General features: G+C 46.4%; 2 protein-coding genes across 3 annotated transcripts in view; one reads left to right on the top strand and one right to left on the bottom strand.

The window, feature by feature from the left end:
* The window catches only part of FBXO11 (F-box protein 11), a 166,622-nt gene extending 153,312 nt beyond the window's left edge, over positions 1 to 13,310 (top strand). For both annotated transcript variants that reach the window (XM_068233055.1, XM_068233054.1), the window contains exons 21-23: positions 6,656 to 6,764; positions 11,659 to 11,757; positions 11,841 to 13,310. In XM_068233055.1, coding sequence (XP_068089156.1) covers positions 6,656 to 6,764; positions 11,659 to 11,757; positions 11,841 to 11,970 — 338 coding nt within the window. In that variant the 3' untranslated portion in view covers positions 11,971 to 13,310. The remainder of the gene's footprint in view (positions 1 to 6,655; positions 6,765 to 11,658; positions 11,758 to 11,840) is intronic.
* The window catches only part of MSH6 (mutS homolog 6), a 43,131-nt gene continuing 42,056 nt past the window's right edge, over positions 13,235 to 14,309 (bottom strand). Inside the window, exon 10 of the mRNA XM_068233052.1 lies at positions 13,235 to 13,406. Within this exon, the coding sequence (XP_068089153.1) occupies positions 13,334 to 13,406 (73 nt within the window). The 3' untranslated portion in view covers positions 13,235 to 13,333. The remainder of the gene's footprint in view (positions 13,407 to 14,309) is intronic.

Raw genomic sequence — 14,309 nt, 5'->3', positions numbered from 1 at the left:
AAATCATCTGTACATTGTTTTTCCACAAATGAGGCTTTTTGTAGATTTTATATGTATTATTTTTAGTAATTTTATTTTCAGTGCATTTTAAAGGGAAAAATAAGAAAAAAAATCCACTTTTTTCCCATTTTCAACCACTATAGTTTTAAAATAAACTGCTACTGTAAATAAGTCACACATTTTTTGTCCATTTGTCCTGGTTATAACACTGAAATTGTTCCTAATATAATGTATAGTGACAATATTTTATTTGGAAATAAAAATGTATTTTTTCCATTTTGTGTTTTTTTTGCTTTCTCATTGTACTTGATCAGTAATTACAAGCCCTGAATTCACATGACATCGTCCTCGGCCCTAAACCGACTCAAATTCTATTTTCTTGCTAGTCTCGGTTAAAGAGACTCTGTAACCTCAAAAAAGATCCCCTGGGGGGTACTCACCTCGGGTGGGGAAAGCCTCCGGATCCTAATGAGGCTTCCCACGCCGTCCTCTGTCCCACGGGGGTCTCGCTGCAGCCCTCCGAACAGCCGGCGACAGGCCCGACTGTAATTTCAATATTTACCTTTGCTGGCTCCAGCGGGGGCGCTGTGGCTGCTTTCGGCACGGAAATAGACGGAAATACCCGATCTCAGTCGGGTCCGCTCTACTGCGCAGGCGCCGGAAACTTGTGCCTGCGCAGTAGAGCAGACCCGACGGCGATCGGGTATTTCCGTGTAGTTCGGAGCCGACAGCCATCAGAGCGCCTGCGCAGGAGCCGGGAAGGTAAATATTGACGTCATCTTTCACGGAGGGCTGCAGCGAGACCCCCGTGGGACAGAGGACGGCGTGGGAAGCCTCATTAGGATCCGGAGGCTTCCCCCACCCGAGGTGAGTACCCCCCAGGGGACGTTTTGACGTTACAGATCCTCTTTAAAATGACACACCATATACGTAATCCGCTTTTTCAGCACACAGCTTTTTCAAAGCCAACTTTTTTTTTTTTTCTTTTTAACAATTACAGAGCCATTCTTTCTTAGCAAAGCATACTGAGGACTTATACTATGTATTTTTTATAGGAGGCACTTTGTTAGACTAAGGCCTGGTCATGGTGGGTGTCTAACCCTATTCACTGAGCTTTAACCAAAAGGCTGAACAAGTATAGCAAGGGCTCTTAACCTTGAACACAAATACATTGGTACCTACCGCTGAAGAAGTCAGAAACGGCAGTGCTTTTATCCAAACCAGAATTGAGAGGGTGGTTGTCAGCTATGCCAGAGGTCAGAATCCAGGAGGTGGTTGTCAGCCAGGCCAGAGGTCAGATTCCAGAGGGTGGTTGTCAGCTATGCCAGAGGTCAGAATCCAGGGGGTGGTTGTCAGCTATGCCAGAGGTCAGAATCCAGGGGGTGGTTGTCAGCTATGCCAGAGGTCAGAATCCAGGGGGTGGTGGTCAGCCAGACCAGAGGTCAGATTCCAGAGGGTGGTTGCCAGCCAGGCCAGAATCCAGGGGGTGGTTGCCAGCCAGGCCAGAGGTCAGAATCCAGGTGGTGGTTGTCAGCCAGGCCAGAGGTCAGAATCCAGGGGGTGGTTGTCAGCCAGGCCAGAGGTCAGAATCCAGGGGGTGGTTGTCAGCCAGGCCAGAGGTCAGAATCCAGGGGGTGGTTGTCAGCTATGCCAGAGGTCAGAATCCAGGGGGTGGTTGTCAGCTATGCCAGAGGTCAGAATCCAGGGGGTGGTGGTCAGCCAGACCAGAGGTCAGATTCCAGAGGGTGGTTGTCAGCCAGGCCAGAATCCAGGGGGTGGTTGTCAGCCAGGCCAGAGGTCAGAATCCAGGGGGTGGTTGTCAGCCAGGCCAGAGGTCAGAATCCAGGGGGTGGTTGTCAGCCAGGCCAGAGGTCAGAATCCAGGGGGCGGTTGTCAGCCAGGCCAGAGGTCAGAATCCAGGGGGTGGTTGCCAGCCATGCCAGAGGTCAGACTCCAGGGGGTGGTTGTCAGCCATGCCAGAGGTCAGACTCCAGAGGGTGGTTGTCAGCTATGCCAGAGGTCAGACTCTGTAGGCTGGGTCCTCGCATGTCTACATTATTGTTGAATATGGCATTCTTGTCAGTACAGCTGAATACATGGGCATATTATAGAGGCACCAGTAAAGCCTTAGCATAGTGTACTGGTTAAGGGCTCTGCCTCTGATACAGGGGGCCCGGGTTTGAATCTCGGCTGTCCCTGCTCAGTAAGCTGCACCTATTCAGTAAGGAGACCTTGGGCAAGACTCCCTAACACTACTACTGCCTATAGAGCACATCCTAGTGGCTGCAGCTCTGGCGCTTTGAGTCTACCAGGAGAAAAGCACAAAATGAGTGTTTTGTCTTGTCTAGCTGTGGTTTTTTGATAAGCCCCAAGCTGAATGTAAGGCCTTAAAAACACACTTATTTCACAGGGGTTTGTGGGGTTCCATCTTGAGGCAAATGCAGAAGATAGTGGTGGGTTGTCACTGCAGTATGGATACAGTTCAGCTGTAGAACATGCACTAGTAGGATGATATGCCCCTCCTCTTATGGGCCCTATGTCCGCCTGCTCAAGTTCATAGAGGTGGTAAATTTATGTGGAGCTTTTAGAAAGAGCAAAAAACAGAAGAAAACTGGCACCGCTGTAGTGGCAAAAGATCAGTATCGAAAAAGTGAAACCTTTTGCACAAAGTTGCATGAAACATGAGTGCACATACCAGGGTGAGTGAGGATCCTGTACCCGGCACCCGATACCTACAGCACCTCCTCACTCACCCTGGTATGTGCATTCATGTTTCATGCAACTTTGTGCAAAAGGTTTCACTTTTTCGATACTGATCTTTTGCCACTACAGCGGTGCCAGTTTTCTTCTGTTTTTTGCTCTTTCTAAAAGCTCCACATTGATGCAAATGAGGTTGGATTGGCTGCTGTGAATTGTTCTGCATACATGTTAGTTTGGTCGGTGAAATAATGAAGTGGCATCATATTATCGGTAGCCACTGAATCGCCACTTCTGGCTGTAAAGGTGCCTTAAGGGTCCTCCATGGTTGCAGGTGACACTGGGGATGAAATGAGTCCTGTGGTACCCTTGATTGGCATGCTCTGCTTCGCCTGTTGGCCGTCTGACTACTGGGTTGGGGTATTGGCCCTTCACCCGCTGAGTAACTGTCACTGCGTATAGCAGGAACAGTACCCCTCGCCTGCTCCGCCCCTCTAGGCTGGTGAGCCTCGCCTGCTCCGCCCCTCTAGGCTGGTAGCCTTGCCTGCTCCGCCCCTCTAGGCTGGTGAGCCTCGCCTGCTCCGCCCCTCTAGGCTGGTGCCCCTCGCCTGCTCCGCCCCTCTAGGCTGGTGCCCCTCGCCTGCTCCGCCCCTCTAGGCTGGTGCCCCTCGCCTGCTCCGCCCCTCTAGGCTGGTGAGCCTCGCCTGCTCCGCCCCTCTAGGCTGGTGAGCCTCGCCTGCTCCGCCCCTCTAGGCTGGTGAGCCTCGCCTGCTCCGCCCCTCTAGGCTGGTGAGCCTCGCCTGCTCCGCCACCTCTAGGCTGGTGCCCCTCGCCTGCTCCGCCCCTCTAGGCTGGTGCCCCTCGCCTGCTCCGCCCCTCTAGGCTGGTGCCCCTAGCCTGCTCCGCCCCTCTAGGCTGGTGCCCCTAGCCTGCTCCGCCCCTCTAGGCTAGTGAGCCTCGCCTGCTCCGCCCCTCTAGGCTGGTGAGCCTCGCCTGCTCCGCCCCTCTAGGCTGGTGAGCCTCGCCTGCTCCGCCCCTCTAGGCTGGTGAGCCTCGCCTGCTCCTCCCCTCTAGGCTGGTGCCCCTCGCCTGCTCCTCCCCTCTAGGCTGGTGCCCCTCGCCTGCTCCGCCCCTCTAGGCTGGTGCCCCTCGCCTGCTCCGCCCCTCTAGGCTGGTGCCCCTCGCCTGCTCCGCCCCTCTAGGCTGGTGCTCCTCGCCTACTCCGCCCCTCTAGGCTGGTGAGCCTCGCCTGCTCCGCCCCTCTAGGCTGGTGAGCCTCGCCTGCTTCGCCCCTCTGGGCTGGTGCCACTCGCCTGCTCCGCCCCTCTGGGCTGGTGCCCCTCGCCTGCTCCGCCCCTCTAGGCTGGTGCCCCTCGCCTGCTCCGCCCCTCTAGGCTGGTGAGCCGGTGGTCCATTAGACTCGGAACTTGAGTTGCATCTCTGTCAGTGACTCCTGGATTAGTGGCCATTCAGCGCCTGATTCCTCCTCTTCGCTGCAGCGGTTCCGCAGAATGGCACACACCTCTCCTGTGTTGTGTAGCCTCCTCACCATCTTTGTCCTGTTAGCTACCTGTAACTATAATAAAGGCAGGTAACGTTAGAGGGATAATAGGACAAGGGAGAAATAGATATGCATAAGTAGTGTAGATGGAGAAATGGTAGAAAATTGTGGGCTGAAAAATAAAGTTAAAGTGGGAGGAGAGGGGTCAACTGACAGGGTGACAAGGGGTTAATGGGCTTAAAGTGAACCCGAGGTGAGTGATATGGAGGCTGCCATGTTTATTTCCTTTTAAACAATCCCAGTTGCCTGGCTGTCCTGCCGATCCTCTGCCTCTAATACTATTAGCCATAGCCCCTGAACAAGCATGCAGCAGATCAGGTGTTTCTGACATTCTTAGCCGCATGCTTGTTTCTGGTGTCATTCAGACACTACTGCAGCCAAATAGATCAGCAGGGCTGCCAGGCAACTGGTATTAATATGGCAGCCTCCATATCACACTCACCTCTGGTTCACTTTAAAGATAAATGGCAGGTGCAGAAAATCCACAAGATGCCCCCACAACAGGCTAACGGGGGTCTCTTTAGCTAAGATCCCAGAGAGGATGAGAATACAGTAAATGAAACGTTGCTTTATTTACTAACATTGCTATGAATGATCCCTGCAGCTGGGTTATGCAATGACCAGCCAAGCACCAGGAACTTTGATCACCAATCGGAGCTTGGCACATAGGAAGTCACAGACGATTATCTACACCCTCTGGGAGTTTAGATGAAGCCTCTGGGGGTGTAGATATACTGCCATACATGCAGTATGTGAAGACAACTCTTCCACAGTAAATGATGGGTTTGTAAGCCTGTGTGGATAGGCGCACAGCTGAACACAATGTTTTCAATTTGAAAAGGTCCGTTTCAGAGATGATGCTTGTGTAATTGACACTAATCTGTACAATTGCTTTTGAGAATTGACCTTTGTTTAATTCTTGGTATAGTTGGCCTTGCTGTGTTCATGTATCCTGGAGAACGCAGACTCTTCTTTTCTGTTTCATTAGTTATAGAATGCGGGCTCTCTGTTTACTCTATAGCAGTGTTGGCTAACCTTGGCACTCCAGCTGTGGTAGAACTACAAGTCCCATGAGGCATTGCAGTACTCTGACAGCTCCAAGCATAACTCTGGGAGGCAGAGGCATGATGGGATTTGTAGTTTTGTCACAGCTGGAGTGCCAAGGTTAGCCATCACTGGCCTATATCCTTTGCTCGCCTGCAGTATGGATGTGACTGGCACCACTGTTCCCAGGCGGATGGCCACTGAGACGCAAATACAGGATTAGGCTAATGTTCTATGCAAATTGTGCAGCTTAAAAAAAGACCAATCAAAAACCACCCTGGCTTCATTTGATTGGTCCCTTTTCAAGCTGCACAAATTTGCATAATCCTGCATTAACGCCGAGTTATTTGCATTCCATTGACCATCCCTTGAAATGAAATGCACTTAAAGGGAACCAGAGACGTCAGCAAAAAGAAGTTATACATACCTGGGGCTTCCTCCAGCCCCATACGCAGGGATCGCTCCCACGCCGCTGTCCTCCGCTTCCTGTATCAGCCAGTTCCGGGTCCCGTAGTTTCGGCCAGTCGGCGGCAGCACGCCGCCAATTGTCCGCATCACAGAGGCTCCCAACATACGCTTACACGTGCGGCTCCGTACTGCGCAGCCGCATGCGTACGGGTATGGAGGGAACCCCTGTGCATGCGGACAATTGGCCGCGTCCGCCGGAAGTGACGGGACCCGGTACCGCCGATCCAGGCAGCGGAGGATGGCGGCGTGGGAGCGATCCAGGCTTATGGGGCTGGAGGAAGCCCCAGGTATGTATGAAATCTTTTTTCTTTTTCTATGGTCGGCGTCTCTGGTTCCCTTTAAAGGACCACGATCGCCAAAAATGTTTTACAGTAGTTAGTAGAAATCTGACAGAACTGACAGTTTTTTAAAATCCATCTCTTTATGGGGGATTCTCAGTATTTTATTTATTCTTTTCAAAAACACTCACAGGAAAGAATCTATAGAAGGATGCAGACTGCCCCCCTCCCCCAGTCTGCTTGCACATTATTCTGGCAGTTGGAATGAGCATTTGCTGTTTACTAAGTGATTTGAAAATAGGGAAAACCCTGAAAATTCCCCACGAGGAAATGGGCTAGTCCAAAACATGTCAGATTTCTACTAACTACTGTAAGTGAGCGCGACATAGAAGAAAAGTAATTAATATCTCATTTTACTCTGGGAGAAATGTACTTCTTATTTGTGTTGTACAATTTTTTGTGACAGTGGCCCTTTAACACCTTGTCCTGAAATGCGGCTGCATTCTGTCGTCCTTACAAAAAGAATTACATTCTTGTGAACCTACAATGACTGAATGTGGTTTGCAGATCAATTTCAATTCATTTATATTTCCCACAATTCTTTCAGATAACAAAATAATGAACAATCAAGATGCCATAGAAAAAGCAGTGACTAGAGGCCAGTGTCTATACAAGATCTCAAGTTACACCAGCTACCCAATGCATGACTTCTACAGGTAACTCTCGCCATTCCCAGGCCCTGGAGGGGGGAGGCATTCTCTGTAGCCAATGTCAGATGAGAGCGTCTGACCCATATACTCTAAGTGGAGTATAGGTGCTCTCATCCTGTTGCATCCTGGGGATTTTTTTTTGAGTGTTGGGGAGTAATCATTACAGAGGCACTGTAACAACATACAGTAAAATGTAATACAAGTGTAACTTTATCTCTCAGCTGTGTCAGCTGACTGCCTCGGCAGAGCAGCTGATTTGTAAACACACTGTCTGCTTCCATGAAAGCAGGAAGTGGACACTGCAGAATTTTTGCAGGATTTGTATCAGCTGTAACAGAGTTTTTTTTAAAGGTGGTTATGCTGTTGCTTATCTTTTAGAGCAGAGGGGAAGTTCTGAGTTCAGGTCCGCTATAAGAAAAGCTGCTGAAGTTTATCTGCTACTATAGCACAATGCCCAAACCAAAAGTATACAGTTACAGTACAGTGTGTGCTTTCATAGCATAACTGCTAGCTCCACCCAGAGACTGAAGAGTTCCCTTTTAGTTTTCTAATACTTCCCTGTTATTAAGGATGGGCAAGGAGAATGCCTTGCAGAAAATCTGTGTACAGCAGCCCATCTGTGTACAGCAGCCCATCTGTGTACAGCAGCCCATCTGTGTACAGCAGCCCATCTGTGTACAGCAGCACATACAGTAAAGCCCTGGTTATCCGGAACGCAACTAACCGGAATTCTCAACTAACCAGCACAAATAGCTGCCAGTGCTCACAGTGGTGAAGCCAAACTTCTACACACTACGGCGATTCCTGCTAATTGCCGCTATTGCTATTCTAACCCTATGGCAGTGATCTCACTGCTACGATTAGCACCAATAGCAAAACATGTTACCTGCAGCATTTTGCTGCGATTCTGGAGTGATGGCGGTACAGTACTTATAAAAGCGATTTTTGTGATCACTTTGAATTACAGAAGTGTACAATGATTTTACCACGCTAATCGCTGTAAAATCCCTTGTGCAAAACCGTAATGCTAAGCACTACAGTTCTGTGATTTTGAATGCGAGTGGGCCCTTAGGCTGTGTGTGGGCTCTTCTGTGCTTAAAGGATACCTGAGGTGCCATGTGACATAATGTGTTAGACATGTGTATGTACAGTGTCTAGCACACAAATAACTATGTTGCGTTCCTTTTTTTCTTTCTCTGCCTGAAAGAGTTAAATATCAGTTGTATAAGTGGCTGACAGTCCTGACTCAGACAGGAAGTGACTACAGTGTGGCCCTCACTGATAAGAAATTCCAACTATTAAACACTTTCCTAGCAGAAAATGGCTTCTGAGAGCAAGAAAGAGATAAAGAGGAATTTCTTATCAGTGAGGGTCACACTGTAGTCACTTCTTGTCTGAGTCAGGACTGAGTCACTTACATACCTGATATTTAACTCTTTCAGGCAGAGAAAGAAAAAAAGGAACACAGCCTAGGTATTTGTGTGCTTGGCACTGTACATACACATGTCTATCTCATCATGTCACATGTCGTTCCATGGCTCCCCAAAGGTTAATATAATTTGTTACTGTATTTTTCCATTTAATACACAGATTGTTATGTATATAGAGTTGTGGGTATAGAACGGTATTAGCTACCAGGGCTGTGGAGTCGGATTTGGAGCAATTTTGGGTAGTCGGAGTCGGTAGTTTTATAAACTGATTCGGATGATTTTTGTACCAAATCCACAGCCCTGGTAAGTATTAGACTAAGGAGTCCGAGTCGAGGAGTCAGAGTAATTTTGTGTACCCGGAGTTAAAGTTTTCATAAACTGAGGAGTTGGATGATTTGTACCGACTCCACAGCCCCGTTAGCTAGGCCTATTTTTAACTCTCAAGCAACCAGAAAGCTCTGGCCAATCCCTGTCAGTTTGGGATATCTCTCTGTTTTGTTTTTGCAAGGGAGGGTAGAAAAAGCCACTAATCCTTTATAAAGAAAGTGTTAACTCTTCAGGATGGCACCTCTTATGCAGCAGCAGTTTCTGGAACCTCCCCATATACTGCAATGAGGATCTGCAGACAGTATTGTCTTAATACCTTGACAAATGGGACCTTGCATGGCCATGAAACATGGTCGGTTGTTGGGATAACCTGATCGTGAATCCTACTGAGCAGATCCTCATTGCTGTACCTTTTAAAGAAAGTATTCTGATTTAAAATACTTAAATATATAAATGTATTTCTAATGTCCAGAATACTGAAGATCTCCGATCTAGCCTTCCCCACATCTGAGCAGTCTCTCTAGATGTGGAGTTACATTTACAAATTTGAACAGCAATTATATTGTTTATAGAACTCCTACAATACTGGAGATTCCGGTTATTGTAAATTTCTTCTATATAAAAGTTAATGTAATGTAAAGTTAATGTACACACTTCTCATGGTCACCTGACACTATTAAAGGAAATCTGAGATGTGAATAAACGGAGATAAATTGTACCCATCATCCTCCTAAAATGATTTTTCTTTTAACCTCCTTAGTGGTATCCCCGACACTGTCAGGCTTACCGCTCACTCGCCTCAGGAGTTCCCCAGGATTATTGTAACAGATTGCATGGCTGCAAAACGTTTAGCTATCACTAGGCTAGCTAGTATAGGTAGCGGCACCCTCCGATCCAGCCGCTTAATACATTACCCAGCCTGGCTCCAGCGATCATGCAGCCTCCCTGCACAGCTCCGGTCTTCACTATGGGGAGGATCGGGTTTGAGCATGACATGTATGATCCTCCCCATAGAGAGACCGGAGCTGTGCGGGGTGGCTGTCCCGATCGTTGGATCCAGGCTGGGGAATGTATTAAGCGGCTGGATCGGGGAGATCGGAGGGTGCCGCTACCTATACTAGCTTGCCTAGTAATAGCTAAAGGTTTTGCAGCCATGCAATCTGTTCCTTTAATGCTGGGAACTCAAAAGCTGCAAAACGCTCAGGTTATAAAAAAAGATTTCCCGTACTTTGTATCAGCTAAAAAAAAGTAGTAGTCTCAACTGAATGATATAGTTCTCACAGTCACAGAAGAGTGTTCTAAGCCAAAATATATACACTACTAGTTGACCTAAGCCCGTTTAAAAATGGGGGTCTAGGTCTCTGTCACACCAACACATGTCACAGTGCGTGTACCCGTCTGGCTCCCTGGCCTCGTGCTCCTGTCCCAATGGCTGTCCGTGCTGACTTTTTTGTTTAATCTATCCCCTGCACTCAGTTTTCTCTACTAGGAGAGGGTTTTATGGCTATTATTCCTTGTAAGAGAGGGTTACGCTATAGTTCTGACTTTAGAGAAGGTGTCACTTGCATACCTGATTAACTTTCAGGCAAAAAAAAGGAACACAGCATAGTTTTGTGTGCATGGCCCTGTGTGTATACATGTCATGTCACCTCGGGTACCCTTTAAGGAATGTGATAAGATGGCATTTTTGGAATGGGAGATATGAAGATCAGAGTATTCTGTGGTGAGAGGTGCGGGTAGACTACTAAGCAGCACACTCCAAGACTTATCACACTTAAAGTGAATGTTTACCAGTAAAAAAAACAAAAATTCAGATACTCACCTAAGTAGAGGGAAGACTCGGTCCTAATGAGCCTTCCCTCTCCTCTCCCGGTGCCCGGTCCCACGCAGGATCCCCCGTGGCAGTATTTGACCAGTTCGGTCAAATACTGCCACTTTCGCATGCTTTCAGGAGCTTTCGGAGGTCTTCGGGAGCACTCGGGCTCTGGATGACGCGGCCGCTCCATACTACGCATGCGCGAGCGCCCTCTATGACGCACTCGCGCGTACGTAGTATGGAGCGGCCCGTCTTCGGAAGCCCGAATGCTCCCGAAGACCTCCGAAGTCCCTGCGGCGGCGGACGTGAACGGGGGAGCCAGCGCAGCATCGAGGGCACCGGGAGAGGAGAGGGAAGGCTCATTAGGACTGAGCCTTCCCTCTCCTTAGGTGAATATCTGACTTTTTCTTTTTTTTTTTACCGGTACCCATTGGCTTTAACATGCTGCGTCACACAAATACGCTGCATCCTGTTGCAGAAGCAGTGATAGTACTGTGGGGCTATGACATTGATCGTGGTGCAGCGGGTCCTGACGAATTAACAGTACTACCGGGTTTCCCTGAATTTAAGACCTCTCCTGAAAATAAGCCCTAGTATATATTTCGAGTATGCTTGACATAGACCACTCCTCCTACAATAAGCCATGTTGGAAGTGGAAAAGGCAGTAGCTGGGGACCTGCTCTCCCACCCCCGCTCTACTTCCTCAAAGTCTGGATCTCCTGCTGCTTATGTTCTGCATAATTCACACCGCAGTGAAGGCAGGTCATGTAGTCCAGCAAGCACTGCCATATTCAGGAAGTGATCTATTTACTTCCTGTATACAGCGGTGCTCTCTTCACCGCTGCTCAGCAGTGTGAATTATGCAGGGCATAAGCAGCAGAGGGATCTGGACTTTCTGGGGGAGGGGGAAATTAAGTTATATAGAAGAGGAATTTGGCTACCCCCACAAAATATAAGACCTCCCTGAAAATAAGGCCTAGTACATCTTTTGAAGGAAAAAATGTCTTATTTTCGGGGAAACAGTGAATGTGTGCGTTTACCATAGGAGGCATGCTTTGATTAGTACTGTATGGTCACAGCGCACCGTTGTCATGCAATGGCAGAAGAACTGTACAACAACCGAGAGATTGAAGTGTAGGAGTCTAAAGAGAACCTGTGATAGAAACAAATTATCCATTCCACTGGAATTGCATAGAGGTGGGGGGAGATGAGCAGTTATACACAGTGAGATAATGAGGAATGGGTGTTTGTCTTAGTGGTAAGCTGGAGCACCAGGAAGTGATGAAGCAGAGTTAATGGTTTTTGTTTGTCCTTGCTCCCCCCTCAGATGTCACACCTGCAACACGACAGACCGCAATGCCATCTGCGTGAACTGTATCAAGAAGTGTCACCAAGGCCATGATGTAGAGTTTATTAGGCATGATAGGTGAGTACAGAGAACCATCCCGTTTCTGTGCTAGGGGAAAATAAACGCTTGCCGATACTAATGATCCATCTCCTCCTCTGCAGGTTCTTCTGTGACTGCGGCGCCGGGACGCTGTCCAATCCTTGTACGTTAGCCGGAGAGCCCACACACGACACAGATACATTATATGACTCTGCTCCACCTATAGAATCTAATACATTGCAACACAACTGAACTGATTTTCAAAAGGGGATCCTGCCATTCTAACATAACTGTTTAAAAGAAAAAAATTTTTTTTTCGTTTGGAGAAAAAAAAATTAAAACAAAAAATTGCCCATTTCTGGAAGATTGATGATGCGAGCAAACTCAACTTGCCAAAAACGGAAGAAGAAATAAGATGAAGAGGCAATATATTGACTCAGGATATAAAGGAAGAACTGGGCATTTTGTTTTTCTTTTTTGTTTATTTTAGCATTACTCAAAAAGACGTTTCAGAAAGACAGAAGTGAAGAAAATAAAAATAAGCTACTGTTTTGTATAGATACTGTCCTCTGCTGGCCCTTCCTCAGGCGAGGCGCTCGGAGGCAGCGCGGATTTGCAGTAGTTCTATCCTTTAGACAGGCAGCGTTTGTTGTAGCTGCCAAAGACACGGACATGGGTACCAATTGCTTTTTGTAACATGGTATAATGTGAGCTAGCACTTCTGCGTTTTTTCTTTTCGATTTATTTTTTAACACGTATTCAGATTGAGATATTTTAATGCTTTAATCTCATGTAGTTTTTTTTTTTTTTTAATTTCAAGCAAAAGTTTATTGTACTTGAACGTGTCCTGTTTTGTTAGCACACCATTAGCATAGCTGTAAAACTGTACTCATGTCCCAGTATCTATGTTCTTTCTATGAAAGAGGAAAAACACTAATCTTTATCCAGCAATTTTTCTGGTATCCTTTTGAAGAAAAGAAAAAAAAAAGTTAGAATATTGCCTCCTTTCCCCTCGTACCTCCTCCGCGCCGATCTTCATTCCCCATACTGTTCTGGAGGAAGACGGTCGTACGAGGCGAAACCCCAAGCTGCAAGTGTGTATGCTTTTTCATCACTCCACCACTGGGTGGGGATGTTCAGTTTGGTTTTTAAAAAAAAATTTCCTTGTCTCCTCAGATCCACATGCCTGTTTGTTACTGTTCATTTTTTGTTTGAACAGCCTGGAACTTGTATATTGCTGGAGAATTGTAGAGATTTCCTGCTCTTTATGAAGCTGAGACGAGCATATATAGAGTTTCATAGCTTTCTATTTTTTTTTTCTTAATTTTGTTTGTTTTTTTTCCTCCCCCCATTTATATGTATTGGTGACAGTGGGTAATCAAACAGCCTGAAAGTGTATGCATGTACCATAACATCTAGACTTAATATATTGTGGAGTATTCAATAACCATTATGTAGAGGGTAGGTATGAAATAAAAGGGGTTTAATTTCCTAGGAAAGAGAAATGGAAATATGGTCATTTTTAAAAAATAAAGTTTATTAGATCATACTGTGTGAAAACCAGCCTTGTGAATAAACACCAAAAAAATCAAGTGAGTATTTTTTTTTAAACAAGTTAAAGTAATTGCAGCAGTTTTTTGATGGCTTTGGGGTCACAGGTCTGTTGGTCCAGCAGTTTATTCAGCTCCCTGCAGAGGAAAAAAAATAAAAAATATGGCATTAACCATTGCAGCTGTTTCTATGCGACCATCTGAGGGGGAGAATAAGATGTGATACACACAGGATACAAAATGCTGCACATACTAATAGTCTATCCATGATTAAACGTTCATCTGTTTTTACACTAAACCAGTTTTCTGCAAATCCTAAAGCTCCTAATTGTTGGTATTAAGGTAGCCATACACCTAGCTGTATGATTTACTATTCAATTTCATCATTTTACAGAATCGTGTTTGTGTACCAGAATTGCCAATAAATTTACTTGTTGATTTCATGTGTATTGAGCAGGATGCAAGAGATCTGTCAATTGGACAGGAATCAGCCACTGGTCATATGTCAATTTGATGAACTCTGAATCGATTCAGAGCATGGAAACCCCATCTTGTGAATTGCATAGGATATAGTTTATAGTGTGGGGTTATTAATCTATCAACCAAACTCCTAAAATATTCACTTTTGTTGATTGAATAATAATTACAGTAGATGTATGGCTACCTTTAAGCCTAAGCGCAATCAAATTGCTTCATGTGGACACTTCCTATCCAATTGTAGGAGGATTTTGCAATAGACTTTATCATCCAAAAACTTCTTACAGTTTGTTATTGGATAAAGGTGTATGTTACATGGCACGTTATGTTAAGGACACATCAGCTAGTCTGCACTGTGTTAAACACTCAATGTGAAATTGGCCTGAGGGCCCTTTTCCACTAGCAATCGCGCTAAACGCTAATGATTGCTGAATCGCAAGTGCAGGAAACTTCCCGGCGATTGCGTTCACGATTTTGCAATGCACTGCAAAATCACTCATTTTATTTAAAGGGGAAAAATATTCAAGTATTTTTAGAAGTTGGGAGTGAAAATGAGTCGTGTCC

This window comes from Hyperolius riggenbachi, chromosome 4 (genome assembly GCF_040937935.1).
Source record: "Hyperolius riggenbachi isolate aHypRig1 chromosome 4, aHypRig1.pri, whole genome shotgun sequence".
Lineage (NCBI taxonomy): Eukaryota > Metazoa > Chordata > Amphibia > Anura > Hyperoliidae > Hyperolius > Hyperolius riggenbachi.
This window is presented reverse-complemented; position numbering and strand designations above follow the sequence as displayed.